The following is a 17,741-nucleotide window of genomic DNA, read 5'->3' as shown; positions in this document are numbered from 1 at the left end:
TACAATAAGTTCATGAACCTCAGTTGTATTAGCTTTTGACGAGATTTACTCTATCTTCAATGACTTCTTTGATTCTTTAAATATGTATTTTGAGATTCCTGAAGGTATTGAGATGTATGTGTGTATTCGGGATTGATACCCTTGTGTAAATACATAGTTAGCCAGCTTTTAACGTGCACCCAGTGCACAGAAGACGGAAGTATTGATAGCAAAGTATTTCACTAAACCATACAAATATTATTTTGTTTTTGAACTTTCTAATTTCTAAAAGCTGTTTAACTTGTAAAAGTATTTTTGTATTCGTTGGCAACAGAGATTTTTCTGTATGCATACTCTGACATTAGCTTATTTTTAATTTATGCTAAATTATCTTCCTATTATCTTCCTATCCTCCATTGTTCCTTTTCTTACATTTTACTTTAGGCTCCATTGTATCGCGACCACATTTATTCGTATGGCTTCTTCTTTTTTTTTTTTCTTCCTGTATTTTATTGCTTTAAGAGCGTCAACGTGATCTCAAAAAAAAAAAGTAAGTCTAAGAAGAAATCTATTAAAATAATTTAATTTTGGTTCTAAAATCCCAAACATTGTTGACAATAGATTGTATGTTTGAGATTTTTAAATTAAACAATGTCAAGGGCGCTAAATTGAAGGTTACTGTTGCCAACTAAAGACAAAAGAATGGAGCGAGATTTTTAACAATATTTCAATTTGTGAAAGTTTATTTTTATATCAAATCTCGTTTATTATTACTAGTCGTTTTTAAATAAGTTTTGTAAATCATAGAGTGAAAGTGTAATACTATGATCCTTTATTTATATGGAAATTAATCTGAGTTATAATAAAAAGAGCTTTAAAAATATTTGATTCTGCAGTTCTAGAAAATGCACAAAGATCATTCTATAGGGCCAAACGTTTAGACTAACATGGCTTATCTACACTTGAGTTTAAACACCGGAGACACCAGAAAGTTAGCTCTCTATAGTTGTCCACGTATGCATGAAAATCTCCAATAGTTTTACCATCAGCTCTTAAATTTTGAGCTGGGTTCTCTATAGGAAGCTTATCAACTTACCATCAGCAGCTAAGTTTTGAACGGGGTTCTTTGTAATGAGGTAATCAACTTACCATCAGCTGTTGAGTTTTGAAATGGGCTCTTTGCAATGAGGTAATCAACTTACCATCACCTGTTAAGTTTTGAACTGGGCTCTCTGTAATGAGGTAATCAACTTACCATCAGCTGTTAAGTTTTGAACTGGGCTCTCTGTAATGAGGTAATCAACTTACCATCAGCTCTTAAATTTTGAGCTGGGTTCTCTATAGGAAGCTTATCAACTTACCATCAGCTGTTAAGTTTTGAACTGGGCTCTCTGTAATGAGGTAATCAACTTACCATCAGCTCTTAAATTTTGAGCTGGGTTCTCTATAGGAAGCTTATCAACTTACCATCAGCAGCTAAGTTTTGAACGGGGTTCTTTGTAATGAGGTAATCAACTTACCATCAGCTGTTGAGTTTTGAAATGGGCTCTTTGCAATGAGGTAATCAACTTACCATCACCTGTTAAGTTTTGAACTGGGCTCTCTGTAATGAGGTAATCAACTTACCATCAGCTGTTAAGTTTTGAACTGGGCTCTCTGTAATGAGGTAATCAACTTACCATCAGCTCTTAAATTTTGAGCTGGGTTCTCTATAGGAAGCTTATCAACTTACCATCAGCTGTTAAGTTTTGAACTGGGCTCTCTGTAATGAGGTAATCAACTTACCATCAGCTGTTAAGTTTTGAACTGGGCTCTCTGTTGGGAGTTCATCCACGTCGGTGTGGGCCACACACTTGTAAAGTCCGACATCAGAGCAGACAGCGTCATTGATGAAAAGATTGATTCTGATAGTTTGAATGTTGTTGTCGTTGTTTTCACCCCCGCTGAAAGTTATGTTCCAATCTCTTCCTGGCGGTATGGACTGGACAAAAATGGAGAATTAATTTAAGGTCTATTACACATATGCCCAAAGTAGTGCTCTCATGACTTATCAAAACAGCCGCTGATGCTCGGTTTCATTTGAAATTTTAGATACGGTGTGGCATTGTCATACAATGATGGAATTAAAACGTTATACTTAAAGTCAATCACAGTCACTGTGGTACACCGCAGTACACGCTAATACACAGTTATATATCATTAGCAGATCTAAAACGATTTGTTTTCGCTTCCTTGCATAAATTTGGACCTGAGATTATAGCATATTATTGACATCATCTGTTAGATTTCCACTCCACCCGAAATCAAGATGACGGTAAAAGCATTAACGTATTAGTGTATAATCAAATCTACTGGAGCTCAAAGTAGGCACGCTGAAAATAATTGAAATCTATCCAAAAACAGCTATCCATATATATATACCGACGGAGCAGCCTTCAAAGCCACCATCAATGCTGGTCTTGGTGCCTTCCTGGTCTTCCCCAAATATAAACACTTTGAAACAAGTGCACCCTGTGATGATTACTGCTCAAACTTCCAAGCCGAAATTGAAGCCATCACCATAGCACTACAGACAATGGAAAACTAATTATATGAAGGAGTGCATCCACCATCAGATATTGTTGTCTTTACAGACTCCCAATCTACTCTGCAAGCACTTAACAGCAGCACCTCAAACAGCCCAAGAGAGTTGACAACACTAATTGTGATAATCCATCAGATGATATCAAAATTAAATATCAATATCACATTACAATGAATCCCTGGACACATTGGCATCATGGGAAATGAAAAGGCAGATAAACTATCAAAGGCAGGTTCATATATGAAACAACCAAATAGACCTGTTAACTACCTCAACCTAAGGTCCATGTTAGTCAACAATCACAAAGAGGAGTGGCTCAACCAATGGGCATTAGGAAACACAGGCAGAGCCATGTACAAAGAAATGACCATGCCAACAAGCTGGACAGTATTAACTTCCTCCCCCGCAAGAACAATCTACAATTTTCCAATTAAGAACAGAACACACACCTCTATTAAATTACCATCTGAACAAAATAAACTCCACACAACTCCCCCGTTGTAGACACTGCGCCCACCCTTATCAAACTGTAAACCATATCCTCTTTGAATGCCCCTTCCTAATCCACTACAGCCCAAAATAACCAACACCCTGTACCATGGGCGTAGCCATGATTTTTTTTCGGGGTAGTGGTGGTTTGGGGGGGGGATTTTTTCTCCCCCCTCAGCCCCCCCCCTCGGAAATTATATATATATATATATATATATATATATAAATATATATATATATATATATATATATATATATATATATATATATATATATATATATAATTAATCTTTATTACATTCTGACTCTTCATTCTTTCAGAAGACGTTTATTATAAACTAGAATAGGTTCTTCCTGGAGTTAATGGAAAACTTATCGACTCCCCCATTGAAAGCAATGGGGTCTGGGGGAGCGCTGAGAGCTCCCCCAACGCAGGGCGGAGCCCCGCCTCCAAACAATATTTCCGGTATTGAAAGCCTCGAAAAATACATATTCTGAGGTGTCTACAGTGCATTATTCTGCTATTAAAAAGTTTTATTTCACAACTTGTGCTATTCTTACTTACTTAGATCCTCCCGCGCCGTTCTGCTCATTGGGCGGCAAGCTGTTTTCACAAACATCTGTCACTAGCAATGTCTGAAGCCTCTTCCAACCTGCTCTGAGGACTTCTATGAATGTGTGGCGTGAAGTTGTACTAGGATGTTCCTGTTTGCGATTTACTCGTAATGACCTCCATGTCATTGCAACTCTTATTATGCGTAATTCATTTTGTCGGAGAACATGTCCCGCAAACCTCATGCGACGCTCTATCACAACCTTAACAAGGGGTCGACTCCCAGTTTGGCATAGGATTTCCTTGATTGAGACCCGATCTCTATAACTGACTCCTAAATCCGTCTTAGCCATCTTGGTTGAGCCACATTTAGTCTTTTTCAATTTCGGCAGATGACTATCCACTGCACTTTATTAATGGAGTCCAGCCACTGGTAGAAATTTTGTAACCTCTCTTGGCTACGCTCTTGGAATTAGGTGTCTGTAGTTTGCTTTAGATTTTATATCGAAAAGGGAAGTTTTATCGTCAAAATCATCTGTTGTGGAGTTTTAAACTAAAATATATATATATTTTTAACCCTATTTAGCTACGCTCATTAAATTTGGTGAGAGTAGTTTGCTTTAGAATAATGTTGAAGAGGGGGCTTTCAACCTCAAAACTTTCTATAAGGGGATTTTAAGCTCGAAAACATCTGGAGTGGTTTTAAACTAAAAAAAAAACAATGGAAGAGAGGATTTAAACTCAAAACTACCCTTTGGCTTGGGTAAGCTCAAAGAATTTTAGTGTGTAATTAACATTTTTTTTATATTGAAGAGGTATTTTTTAGCATTAAACCCCGATGAAAGGGGGGGGGGGTTAAACTCAAAACCCTTTTGGTTACTCTCAAAGATTTTTGAGTGTGTAATTTGCTTTTTTTTTATATTGATGAGGTATTTTTTTTAGCTTCAATCCCCACTGGAAGGGGGGGGGGTTAAATTTAAAACCCCCTTGGTTATGCTCAAAAATTTTTTAGTGTGTAATTGGTTTTTTTTAATATTGAAGAGGTACCTTTTAGCTTCAAACCTATCTGAAAAAGGAGGGGGGGGGGGGCTAAACTCAAAACTCAAAATCCCCTTTGGCTACACTCATAGAGTTTGGAGTGTGTAATTTGCATTTTTTTAAAGAGGTATTTTTTAGCTTGAAACCCCACTGAAGGGGGTTTTAATCTCAAACCCCTTTGGCTACGCTCATAGCATTCTCAGTGTGTAATTTGGTTTTTTTATATTGAAGAGGGGTTTTTATAGTTAATTTCGGTGGGGGTTTTAAAATCAAAACCTTCCTTAGCTATGCTCTTGGAATTTGGGGATTCTCATTTGCATTTTTTTTATTGTTTTGTTTTATAGAAGAGGGGAAATGGACTGCAAAATCCCCTGCTAGGGGTTTTAAACTCATAGCCCCCTTGGCTGCGCTGGGGCTAGTGATGGTTTAGTATTAAAATCTCACCTAAAATAAACAAAAGCAAAGCAAAACAAGATTACAAAGAGAGTTTGTGTTGCCACACAAACTCAGAGGCGGCCCCCGTGGGAGACGAATCACTGTTGGATCCACATATTCGCTGGTCGACTGAGGATGGCATCGAGCAGGGTATGAAACCGAGACCGTAGAGATAATCAGTTCTGCGCGCTAACCGCACGACCAGGCATTGCTCTTAATCTAATGACAAACTGGTTACAAACTAATAGCCTACTATTGATAATATACCTACACATTACGGAATGACAACTACCGGATATGTAAAATATGTCAGAAGAGCGATTTTTGACAATCTTTTGGTATTGAGGATTTTCATTTAGGCCTAAATGGAACTAGAATAAGGATGTAGATCTACCTAAATTAAACTACTAATTTAGCACTCTCAATATCTATATCTACTAGATCTAGATCTAAAATATATATTTGGGATAATGTAGATGTAATTTAGATAAGATTTATATAAAAAAAAACACACTAGATAATCAATTAATAGACTAATTGCAAAATCTAAATACTAAAATAGTAGATTAGTTTTAGTATTTTATAACATTGCAATATTGACAATCTAGACTTTAGAAAAAAAATCTACACTAGAAATTAAAATTATAGATCTTGATCTAGTCTAAATCATGGCTGTCTTGTAGTGCGGTTTGCGCGCTGGACTGTCGTTTGGATTCATCGATGGTCCCAGGTTTAAACCCTGCCCGCTCCCATCCCCCATCGTCCTACGGGAGGTTTGGACTATAACTCTGAAGGAACATCCGAAACATGTAAAACAACAAACATTCTAAACTAGATCAAGAAATTCTAGATCTAGATTCTATAATGATTTTAATTAGAACTTAAATCTAAATCTAGTTTTAAAAATCTAGCTCTAGTGTAAGAAAATCTAGATCTAGTGTAAAAAATCTAGCTCAAGTGTAAAAAAAATCTAGATCTAGTTAAAAAAATCTAGATAAGATCTATATCTATTATGTCTTTTTAAAATGCGAGTCACATTACGAGGTTTAATATACCGAGTTGTTTTAGCATTTAAAGAATTTATTCCATATGACGTCAAAGGAAAAAAATCCACTACGTCACAGGGCCTAGTTAGACTAAAACATATCATCTATACGAGCAGCTTGTTGAGGGTTCATAGACATTGGTGCACCGAGTGAGATCTTTTAGCATTTCATTTAAGAATTAACTCCATATGACGTCAAAGGAAAAAGATTCCATTACGTCACACGTCCTAGTTAGACTAAAAAATGTCTTCTATACGAGCAGCTTCTCGAGGGTTCATAGACATTGGTGCACCGAGTGAGATCTTTTAGCATTTCATTTAAGAATTAACTCCATATGACGTCAAAGGAAAAAGATTCCATTACGTCACACGTTCTAGTTAGACTAAAAAATGTCTTCTATACGAGCAGCTTCTCGAGGGTTCATAGACATTGGTGCACCGAGTGATTTCTTTTAGCATTGCATTTAAGAATTAACTCCATATGACGTCAAAGGAAAAATATTCCATTACGCCACACGTCCTAGTTAGACTAAAAAATGTCTTCTATACGAGCAGCTTCTCGAGGGTTCATAGACATTGGTGCGCCGAGTGTGATCTTTTAGCATTTCATTTAAGAATTAACTCCATATGACGTCAAAGGAAAAAGATTCCATTACGTCACACGTCCTAGTTAGACTAAAAAATGTCTTCTATACGAGCAGCTTCTCGAGGGTTCATAGACATTGGTGCACCGAGTGAGATCTTTTAGCATTTCATTTAAGAATTAACTCCATATGACGTCAAAGGAAAAAGATTCCATTACGTCACACGTCCTAGTTAGACTAAAAAATGTCTTCTATACGAGCAGCTTCTCGAGGGTTCATAGACATTGGTGCACCGAGTGAGATCTTTTAGCATTTCATTTAAGAATTAACTCCATATGACGTCAAAGGAAAAAGATTCCATTACGTCACACGTCCTAGTTAGACTAAAAAATGTCTTCTATACGAGCAGCTTCTCGAGGGTTCATAGACATTGGTGCACCGAGTGATTTCTTTTAGCATTTCATTTAAGAATTAACTCCATATGGCGTCAAAGGAAAAAGATTACATTACGTCACACGTTCTAGTTAGACTAAAAAATGTCTTCTATACGAGCAGCTTCTCGAGGGTTCATAGACATTGGTGCACCGAGTGAGATCTTTTAGCATTTTATTTGATGGGCTAGTTAGACTTAATATATATATATATATATATATATATATATATATATATATATATATATATATATATATATATATATATATATATATATATATATTTATATTTATATATATATATATATATATTTATATATATAAGGATTAAAGACGCTTTTTTGTGTTTTGTCTGTCAGTTTGCCTGTCCGTTATGTTTAATAGCGAGAAAAAGAAGACTAAAATCTATTGAAAATCTGATTAAAATTAATTTCCCTTCCGAAACTTCGCATTAGTTTTAAGTTTCTATTATAGATTGTTCCGGATGTTTATATATTTATAGTGAGAAAAAATAAGAATTCAAGATTAATCAAATGCCTTTAATTAAATTTGTGGGATGGTCTGTTATGAAAATTAGATGTTCCATACCCTTATGGAGATTTTATCAAACCATACTTTGGTGTTAGGAAGTTGTTTTCCTTAAAAAATCGGAGCATAATATTAACGATAATTAGATTTTCTAACGTTTTAGCTAGAAAGTTAAATGTAGTGTAAGAGAGAAGTGCGATTTTACATAAATAGAGTTAAACTATTTTTCATAAAAAATCCGGAACAACCAATTTTCGTAAATGAGAAAATTATTTGTTTTATTTATTAGAAGAGGGATTTCAAACATTTATTAGCGTTATTAGATTTTTCATATAAAATTCGGATCATTTTTGGCGACGATTTGTAAGAAAATTAAGGTAATGTAGGTCGTTTTCTTTTTCGAAACAAAATCCGGAACATTCTTTACCGATTAAACAACTTTTATTATGTTTCGGCAAGAAAACTAACTGTAAGTAAGTCTAAAAATTGATTTTCAATAATCTTTTCTAGTAAATTACTTTCTTATTTTAAAATCCTGAATAACCTATTGTCGATATTTTTGAAAAAAATATAATTATTTGACATAAATTTGTTTTTTATAAAACAATATCCGGAACAACTTTATAGTTAATGAAATATAAATCAGTATAGATATTTTAATTTAGCATTTATATGCTATTTACATTAAAAAACCGGAACAATATATTAAAAATCATGTGTTTCTTGTAAGGTTTAAGCATGAAAATAAAATCTACTCTAACTTAGAAGAGCAAACAAATATTCATTGGCATTGATTTGTTTTTCACAAAACATTCGGAACAATCTATTATAGATACTTTAAACTATTGCAATATTTCTGAATGAAAAATTAAAGGTTAAATCAGATTTACAATAGCCTCTAGTGTTATTTGTTAATTTAATCGTGACGGACAGACCGACCAACAGCCAAAACGCACACAAATAAGCTTCTTTTATTCGGATGGGGGCACTAAACAAAAAATAAATAAAATCTGATTTTTTTAAAAAGTTTAAGGAATTGGTTATGTTGCGACGTTACGCTACTGCACGAAAGTCGCTGCTTAAAAAGTCCATTTTAAAAAATGTGCATGCTATTTACATACAAAGTGCATTATTAGCCTTTATAAACAAACAGAAATGTTTTCTTTTAATTTTAGCAGCTAGTTAACCAGAAAAAACATCTATAAGTATTATTTATATTTGTTGTAAACATTTTCTGTACATTTTATAAATATATTTGACTTAGTGATACCAAAAATACACTAAAATTGTACATCTTTGTTAGCATATTGTAACATTGCCTCCCTTACATTTACGTAATTGTTTTAGAATTGGTGTATTTTTATGAAAAAATCGCTAGCATAATTAATTTTATAAATTAAACGGTTTGCTTTTAGAAAACCAAAAGTAGCCGTTGCACCTAAACTTTTCAAGCCGGATTTAATGATGAAATAATATTTTTCATATCTCTTCTAGTTTTCGAGATCTGAGTGTGACAGACGGACAGACGGACATTTTGCACAAACCTAATAGCGGCTTTTTCCCCTTACGGGGGCCGCTAAAATCAGTCACTAAAGTCCGTCCCCCCCCCTGCTGTGGGGATTTCATGTCGGGGGGGGGGGAGGCAAGACATTTTTAAAAATTATCATTGTATAGCATAACTTGCATGCTGTAGCATGCTCAGTGCACTCTAGCCTAAGCTCTATTGTAACCATGTGATGGAGACCGGGAGGGGCTATCTAGAAAGTTTCCGTGCTGACTTTAGACGCTTAGCATTGCAAAATGAGTTTAAACTCAGACAACCCATGAGTTATATTTTTTTTAATATAGAGGTACAAAGAGATGTTATAAATGTATAGTGAAAGAAATCCTTCCCTTCGCTAAGGGTTCATTGATGTACTTCAACTACAGCAATAATTAATAACTGCTTATTAAATCTTCTTCTTGCTATTATAAATGGTCTAATTATTAGCAATTCTTACGCTCTCTTGTGTAATCTGTTCTCTCCTATTGTTCTACTATCTGATGTCAACCAACTCACATTATAGGAAACACCAAGAATAGTTTCTTATATTATCAAAATACATTAAAATCATTTGGAAAGTGGATTGTCATTTCATTTTGAATTTTAATGGATGCGTGTGAACCAAATACACGTGGAAGAACCGATTGTCTTGTGGTCAAGACAATTTTGTGTTCATTCCCCCATTTTTTAGCGGCCACCGAAAGGGGAAAAGACGATGTTAGTTTTGTGTGGCCTGTCTGTCAGTCAGTCCGTCCGTCCGTCCGTCCCGTTTAGATCTCAGAAACTAGAAGAGAAAATGAGAATCGGACATCATGATATTTTAGATCATTCAAAATTCCGAAAGTGAACCATCTAATTTTTAAAATTATCTATGCAAGCAGATTTTAAAAAAAAATACACTACTTTTAAATAAAAAACTTCAGGGGAGGTAAGTCTTCTTTTAAAAAGGTCACAGACATTAATAATACAAGCTTCATTCATAGATTCGCGCATTGGTACAAAAAATTTGAATCTAAGGTCACAATGGAAAAAGTATGAATGGATCATTATAAAATACATTTTCCATTTATAAACTAACTCATGGAATAGAATACTGATTCAAATGTTGTTTTTAAAAATAATTTTAATACGAACTTCGTTTTAGTTGAAAGTTAAAAAAAAAACGAACAACTTTTATAGAGCGTAGTTTTGATATATCTTCATGATGCATTTGACAACAATCTAAATTAGACTCAATAGAGGCCTGATATAGTTCTAGATTTAGATTTAAGCGTATCAAACAATTAGAAAAACATTTACATCTATAAATTATTAAGGAAATAGTTTATCAAAAGACTCAAAAGTAAAGTAGCAATTATACATAAAACACTGAACCATAATCTTCAAATAAAAAAAAAACGAAATTTAATAAAATACTCTGAAAGACACAAAGATAAAGGCACATTCCTCGTCCCATATGCTAGGACAAATTTGTACAAATACTCCTTCTTCCCTAGTGCCATTAGAGCATGGAATGGGTTGCCTGAGCTAGCCAGGAAAACCAGTGACTTGGCAAAATTTAAGTCATTGGTTAATATGCATGACTAAATGCATGACGCGTAGGACATTGTCATCTTCTTTTTTGAAGTAACGTCTGTATTATATAAGATAAGATCTTCTTACAGTTTAGGGGTGCATATTTATTTATTATGTAAACAGTAGTATCACATTAATAAGTGAATATGATGCGAACAGCATAGTGCATTTTTATCCAGTAGTAGGCCAACTAGTTATTAGATCTAGATCTACATCTAATCCTGATCATAATATTGGCCTAACTCTAGGTCTAGTAATTTTAAGATTTAAAATCATACGAATTCTATTATAAATCTAGATTATATATCTAGATTCAAGGTCTAGTCTAGATTCTAGATATAGCCTGGATTCTAGATTTAGTTCTAGATCTTGATTTAGACCTAGTCTATATTCGAGATCTAGACCTAGTCTAGATTCTAGGTCTAGACCTAGTCTAGCTTCGAGATCTAGACCTAGTCTAGATTCTAGGTCTAGACAGTCTAGATAGGCTTCAATATAGGTCTAGACCTAGACATCTAGACTACATCTAGAACTAGTCTAGAAAGCTAGATCTAGTCTAGCTCTAGATTCTAGATATATTCTAGATCTATTCTAGCTCTAGATTCTATATATATTCTATATTCTAGAGCTATAGTCTAGACCAGGGGTGGGCAAGCAACCTATTTCAGGCTTTCTAAATTTAGTGATTATACTAAAGGTTCTACTCTAGTCAAATGTGAATATTCTTTGTTTCGAATCTTACTGCTCTACTTTGTGTATGTTCCAGTTTCCTAATACTTTATTGAGTTGAGGGGTCTGAAACAGACATTGCCTCTAATCTATAGTTCAAATTTGCAACAATGCAACCAGAACTAAATTATACTGTTTTTTTTTCTGGATTTCAAATTTGAAAACTTATAATTAATTAACTCTATCAAATTTAATGTCTTTAACGGTTTCATTTTTAATCATATTGCCCGTTGTAAAAGTGTCATCTATTCCTAACATTTTCAGTTATTCAATCCTAGCAACGACTTCCTTGTCAATTTTATATGTAGCAGCATGGGCGTTGCCAGGATTTTTTTTCGGGGAGGGTTTTGGGGGGGGGAATCCCCCCCTGACCCCCCCCCCCCCTCCCCCCGCGGAAAAAAAATATATATGTGTGTGTGTGTACATAATTAATCTTTATTACATTCTGACCCTTTCGGAAGACGTTTATTGTTTATTGTAGACTCCCCGCCCTTGCTAGCAAGGGGGTCTGGGGGAGTTCGCAGCGCTCCCCCAACGCGGGGCGAAGCCCCGCCGCCGAGCACTATTTCTGGTATTAAAAGTCAACATAATGCATATTCTGAGGTATCTACAGTGCATTATCTTGCTATTAAAAAGTTTTATTTCAAAAACCTAATGTGCTATTCTTACTGACTTAGACCCTCTCGAGCCGTTCGGCGCATTTTCCGGCAAGCTGTTTCCGCAACTCTTATTTTGCGTAATTCATTTTATGTGAGAACATGTCCCGCAAAACCTAATGCGACGCTCTGTCACAACCTTACTAAGGATTCGACTCAAAGTTCGGCATATGATTTCTTTGATTTAGACCCGATCTCTATGACTGACTCCTAAAATCTGTCTTAGTCATCTTTGTTGAGACACATTTAATGATTTTCAATTTCGGCAGAAGACTATTCACACTTTATTAATGGAGCCCAAGCCACTGGTAGAAATTTGTAACCTTTCTTGACTACGCTCTTGGAATTACATGCCTGTATTTCGCTTTAGATTTTATATCGAAAAGGAAAGTTTTTTCGTCAAATCATCTGTTGAGGGGTTTTAAACTAAGAAATCTCTGGAGTTTTTTTGTTTTGTTTTTAATTCAAAACCCCATTTAGCTGCGATCATAGAATTTGGTGACTGTAGTTTGCTTTAAAATAATATTGAAGAGAGAGGTTTTCAACTCTAAACGCTCTGTAGGGGAATTTTAAACTCAAAACCATCTGGAGGGGTTTTAAACTTTAAAGAAAAAGCCATCTGGAGGAGGGAATTTAAACTCAAAACCCCTTTGGCTACGCTCATAGATTTTATAGTGTGTAATTTGCTTTTTTTTTATATTGAAGAGGTACTTTTTAGCTTCAAACCCCAACTGGAGGGGGGAGGGTTTAAACTCAAAACCCCTTTGGCTACGCTCATAGAATTTTGAGTGTGTAATTTGCTTTTTTTATATTGAAGATGGGGTTTATCGTAAATTTTGGAGGGGGTTTTAAAATCAAAATCTTCCTCAACTGTGCTGTTGGAATTTGGGGATTGTTGTTTGCATTTTTTTTTGTTTTGTTTTATAGAAGAGGGGAATTTAACTGCAAAAACCACTGGTAGGAGGTTTAAAATTCAAAACCACCTGTAGGGGGTTTTAAACTCAAAGCCCCCTGGTAGAGGGTTTTGTATCTATAAAACCCCCTGATAGGGTTTTTTTAAATCTCAAAACCCCCTGGTAGGGGGATTTAAACTCATTTTCATTTCGGGGGGGGGGGGGGGGTTTGGACCCCAAGAACCCCCCCTTGGCTATGCCCATGTGTAGCAGGATGCCCCTGTTTTCCAATTTTCCAATCCAGATAAAATATTCATACGTCTTTTAATATTCCAGTTTCGGACTTTATTTCCACCACATATGAAATTAAGTCACACATTTCTATACAAATAGTCGACAACAAAAGAATTCAGTTTTGTTTTTTGTTGTTTTTTTTTTGCTATTAAGCGACTAAATCGTCTCCATCAGAACCATTCTTTAGACAACTGGCACGTACTTTTACTTTTGCTCTGGAGAATGTCCTTCACAAATCACGTGTTTTTTTTTTTTTTTGAAATTCCATTGCACGTTTCTATAGTTAACCATCTAAGACTAAATATTTTGTCATTCAATTTAAACTTTGTTTGTTCGCAGCGCTGTAATATTTATTTTTTAATATTAAATCACTCACCGTGGTGATATTTTTCTTTAAAAATGGATTATAAACTGCAATCTTCGTAAAGTTGGAGTCGCTCCATGTTTTCCTGAGCAGAATCAGTGTCTCTATCACTTGAGCTGCTGGGTTGATGTTTAGGGTCTGATAGTCACAGGTAGCGTTGATAGTCCCACCAATGAAGAACTCATGAGGTGTAATGATAGGCTGTAACCCAGCCGCTGCAAATATAAACACTGTAATTATATTATATTATTTTTTTTTTTTTTTTCAAAATGGCTCTGCACTGTGGCGACATGTAATTTGTGCTTTCATTATTCATTATTATTGCTTTGATGGATGTATATTGAATGTTCTTTTGTTCTGGTGTGAATGTACATTTTGGTTTCTTATATTATATTATGTTATATTATATTATATTATATTATATTATATTATATTATATTATATTATATTATATTATATTATATTATATTATATTATATTATATTATATTATATTATATCATATTATATTATAATGGGGCGAGGAAGCCGAGTAGTAAAGCGCTTGGCATGCTTGACTTCCAAACCGAGGGGGTCTAGGGTTCGAATCCTGGTGAAAACTGGCATTTTGAATTTCAAGATTTTTTGGAACATCTCTGAGTCCACCCAATCTGTTCTATCATTACACGGATGTGTCTAGTTATTATTCATTTTTAAAATGGATAATCTTCACCAGCGTCTCACCCTTAGTTGTTTTTTACCTAATGATAACCTCATTTTTTGGATGTTCAATAACTTAGACCAGAGTCTGACAGCAAAGCAAACGCTATGTTGGGCGTTCATTTCAAAACCTCGGTACTTCACTAGTGACAATAATAATACTCATAGAGAGAAGACAAAAAAAAAAAAAAAAGCATGTGTGTAGGAATTTTGTGCTGTTGTGTGTGTGTGTTTAAGCGTCATTGTGGCTATCTTGCAGTTCACCGAACCACTAAGAAAGTTCCCATGCGTGTCGGGGAAAAAAAGCAACTACAATATTTATGTGTTGTAAGCGCAAAGGCGGTTCCAGAAGTACATAAACTACTGAATGGGTGCGAATGTTTGGTAACGATTTTTTTTTACTAAAACGCTTATATCAACTCACTCTGTCTGTCTGTCAAACGTTTGTACACGTTATTTTTCAAAAACCCATTCTCAAAGTAAGCTGAAATTTTGCAAAATTATTTCTTTTATCTGACAAAACAAGAATCAATAACAAAAAACAACAAAAAAAAAAAACAACAAACAACAACAAATAACCAATGAGTTAATTAACTATTGGTATTTAATTATTTTGTTTGGTATCTAGAACAAGGGAAAGAAATCGTGCTTGACTGATATGGTGGTATAAGTTGAATTAGTTCCCTTGAGGACTCTTGAACCCTAAGTGAACCCTAAGTGAAAATTTTTTTATGCATTTAAAAACAATCATGTAAACATCCCAAAAGATACCCCCTTCTTCCCACCCCCTTTCCCAACTTTTCCAGATAAGCGATAGGATCATAGCGCGCCAAGAAAGCTAAAAATTAAACAAAAACGATTGGTAAAAATATTTCTAATTGCACAGAATAGAGTCAGTAGTGATACAAGGGAATATAATTACATGAATGATCCAAACTAATTGATACAATTACACTTAATATCAGCTTTTCCGTTGACTACAACTACAAAAATATAAATAAAAAAGTCGAACCAAGTCTGCTGAATTTCTGTAATCTGAGATGATTAGAAATGACTTTTTCATCAGGATACGAACACGGGACCTCTGGTTCGGAAGCCAAGATTTTTACCGTTCAGCCACCTCGCCTTGCCTTTTTTATAGCATTGACAATTTCAGTCACGGGGTTTCATTGGGTGTAAAAAGTTATTCGAAGTTTACATTAATCCAAAGCTATTTGAGAACAACTTTAACAGTCTGGCAAGGATATCTATGAGACGAGATATTGTTCAGTCTCTGGATTCTTCACAGGTTATGACTTAGTGCCATCAAAGCACGAAAGGTTATTGTTTAGTTTATGATATCTGTACGTATAGGTTTTAGAAGTTCACGGAACCCTAATTAAATGCCATGCAAATATTTCTAAGCGACTTTCAGTTATTTTTAATTTTGATACAGGCAGACTTAAAAAAATTGAGTAACGATAGATATGGAGTTTATTTTTTCATTTCAAATCGACTAGGGCCTTAAATTACCTAAGGCCAGCTCTGCCGTGAGTCGAACATTGTCTTGAACCGTGCGAAAATCAATAAGACAGTGGCCCATCATGCAATGTGCTTGTTCAAGCCTTGGCACCCTCTACCACCGATAGGTATGGTCAGGGCGCCTCATGTGTTCCAGACTCTGACAAATTTCAGCACTAATGTAAAAGTAGTGAAAAAAGGAAGCTATACTCTTTTTATTAGAATTAAACTTGCTTGGAAGACTGCCTCCTCTGTTGAAATAAACTACCATTTAAAGATGCTTTAATTTTTTGAAGATTACAAGTAGTAATAACAACTTCCCAGTAGAACTATGTCGTCGCAATAAGACGAATTATGAAGACAATATTTCCTTTTTTGTACACATGAAATAGGTGATGTTTTTTATTATCTGCTGGTGTGTGAGCATTTTGATTTATACAGAAAAAGATAAGTAAAAAAAAAATAAATTATTATTTCAGGTCCAATGTTGAAAAATAGCTGAACTTTTAAATACTAAATCTGTAAATATACTTAAAACTTCAGTGTATTCGTAACGTTAATTCTGCCTTTGTATTTTCAAAAGTTAAATCCAGCTACAGAATTGTATAAGGCTACAACTTGTTATTGTGATTATTACTCCCATATTGTGTAGAACTGTGTTAATGGCTTGGAGTGCAGTTTGGTGCTAAATAACCATTTCACTGTTTGTGAAATGTGTCATCTGATAGTTGCGGTATCATTGTTTATAACTGTTGCTATTAGTTATGTGTGACCTGTCTGTCTGTCCGTCCCGTTTAGATCTCAGAAACTAGAAGAGAAAATGAAAATAGGACATCATGATATTTTAGATCATTCAAAGTTCTGATGCAACGGCTACTTTTCTTTTCCGAAAGTGAACCATCTAATTTTTAAAATTACACCACTTTTCAATGAAAAACTTTAGGGCAGGTAACTTCTGTTAAAAAAGTCATGGACCTCCATTAATAACTCAAGCTTCATTCATAGATTCGCGCATTGGTACAAAATATTTGCATCTATGGTCACAAACAAATAAAATTGTATTGAATTGTATTGCATTTGGTTAAAAATGTACTCTGCTAAATAATAGTCTAGTAACTAAAATGAAATATATCTAAGACTAGGTAAATAATTCAATAATCAATGACATAACTATCACTATCGAGATATATTACATTAGTTCTTCAAGAAGACCATCTCAGATATGCTAGTCGTGTAATTAGAATATGACATAAAATAATTAACACATAATTACCTGACAACAAAAGAAAATGAACATGAAAAAGGAATCGAAATATTGTCATTCTGTTGTTTGTCTGTTTGGACAATAACATAGATCCTTTAAATACACATCAACAACTACAGACATCCCAGCCTAAAAGAAATGCATGTAATTATTCCACGTTGATCATAGCGCGTCCAGCAGATGGCGCACTACGCAGCTCTGTTACGGTCATTGACTTAAAACGCAGACGAGAACTAGCGCGGTTAAGGACCTTGCACTGAACGAGGTCACCACGCATGAATGAGCAAGGTTTGAACGTGTGTGATATTAAATTCGGATTTTAAAAAAAGAAATATTTAAATGGGTTATTCTTTTCGGAATGTGGTGTTCCAGAGATAGAATGAAAGAGAGAGAGATAGATAGAGAGAGAGAAAGAGAGACGGAGAGAAAAGAGAAGAATAAGAATGAGAGAACAAAAAAGAAGAAGAAAAACTAAGAAGAATGAGAGTGTGTGAAATAGTAGGCAGTAAATAAGAGAGCGAATAAGAAAAATAAAATAAGAGCAAACGGAAGAGAAAAA

The 17,741-nt window shown here is 34.6% G+C and overlaps 1 protein-coding gene across 1 annotated transcript in view; it reads right to left on the bottom strand.

The window, feature by feature from the left end:
- LOC106072890 (uncharacterized) overlaps nt 1-17,373 on the bottom strand; it is a 41,909-nt gene extending 24,536 nt beyond the window's left edge. Inside the window, exons 1-3 of the mRNA XM_056011374.1 lie at nt 17,192-17,373; nt 13,733-13,935; nt 1,765-1,960 (exon numbers count right to left, since the gene is read on the bottom strand). Of these exons, the coding sequence (XP_055867349.1) occupies nt 1,765-1,960; nt 13,733-13,935; nt 17,192-17,270 (478 nt within the window). The 5' untranslated portion in view covers nt 17,271-17,373. The remainder of the gene's footprint in view (nt 1-1,764; nt 1,961-13,732; nt 13,936-17,191) is intronic.
- Between the last annotated feature and the right edge of the window lie 368 nt (nt 17,374-17,741).

This window comes from Biomphalaria glabrata, chromosome 14, assembly GCF_947242115.1.
Source record: "Biomphalaria glabrata chromosome 14, xgBioGlab47.1, whole genome shotgun sequence".
In the NCBI taxonomy this organism is placed as follows: domain Eukaryota; kingdom Metazoa; phylum Mollusca; class Gastropoda; family Planorbidae; genus Biomphalaria; species Biomphalaria glabrata.
Note: the sequence above shows the minus strand (reverse complement) of the source record. Positions and strands in the feature narration are given on the sequence as shown.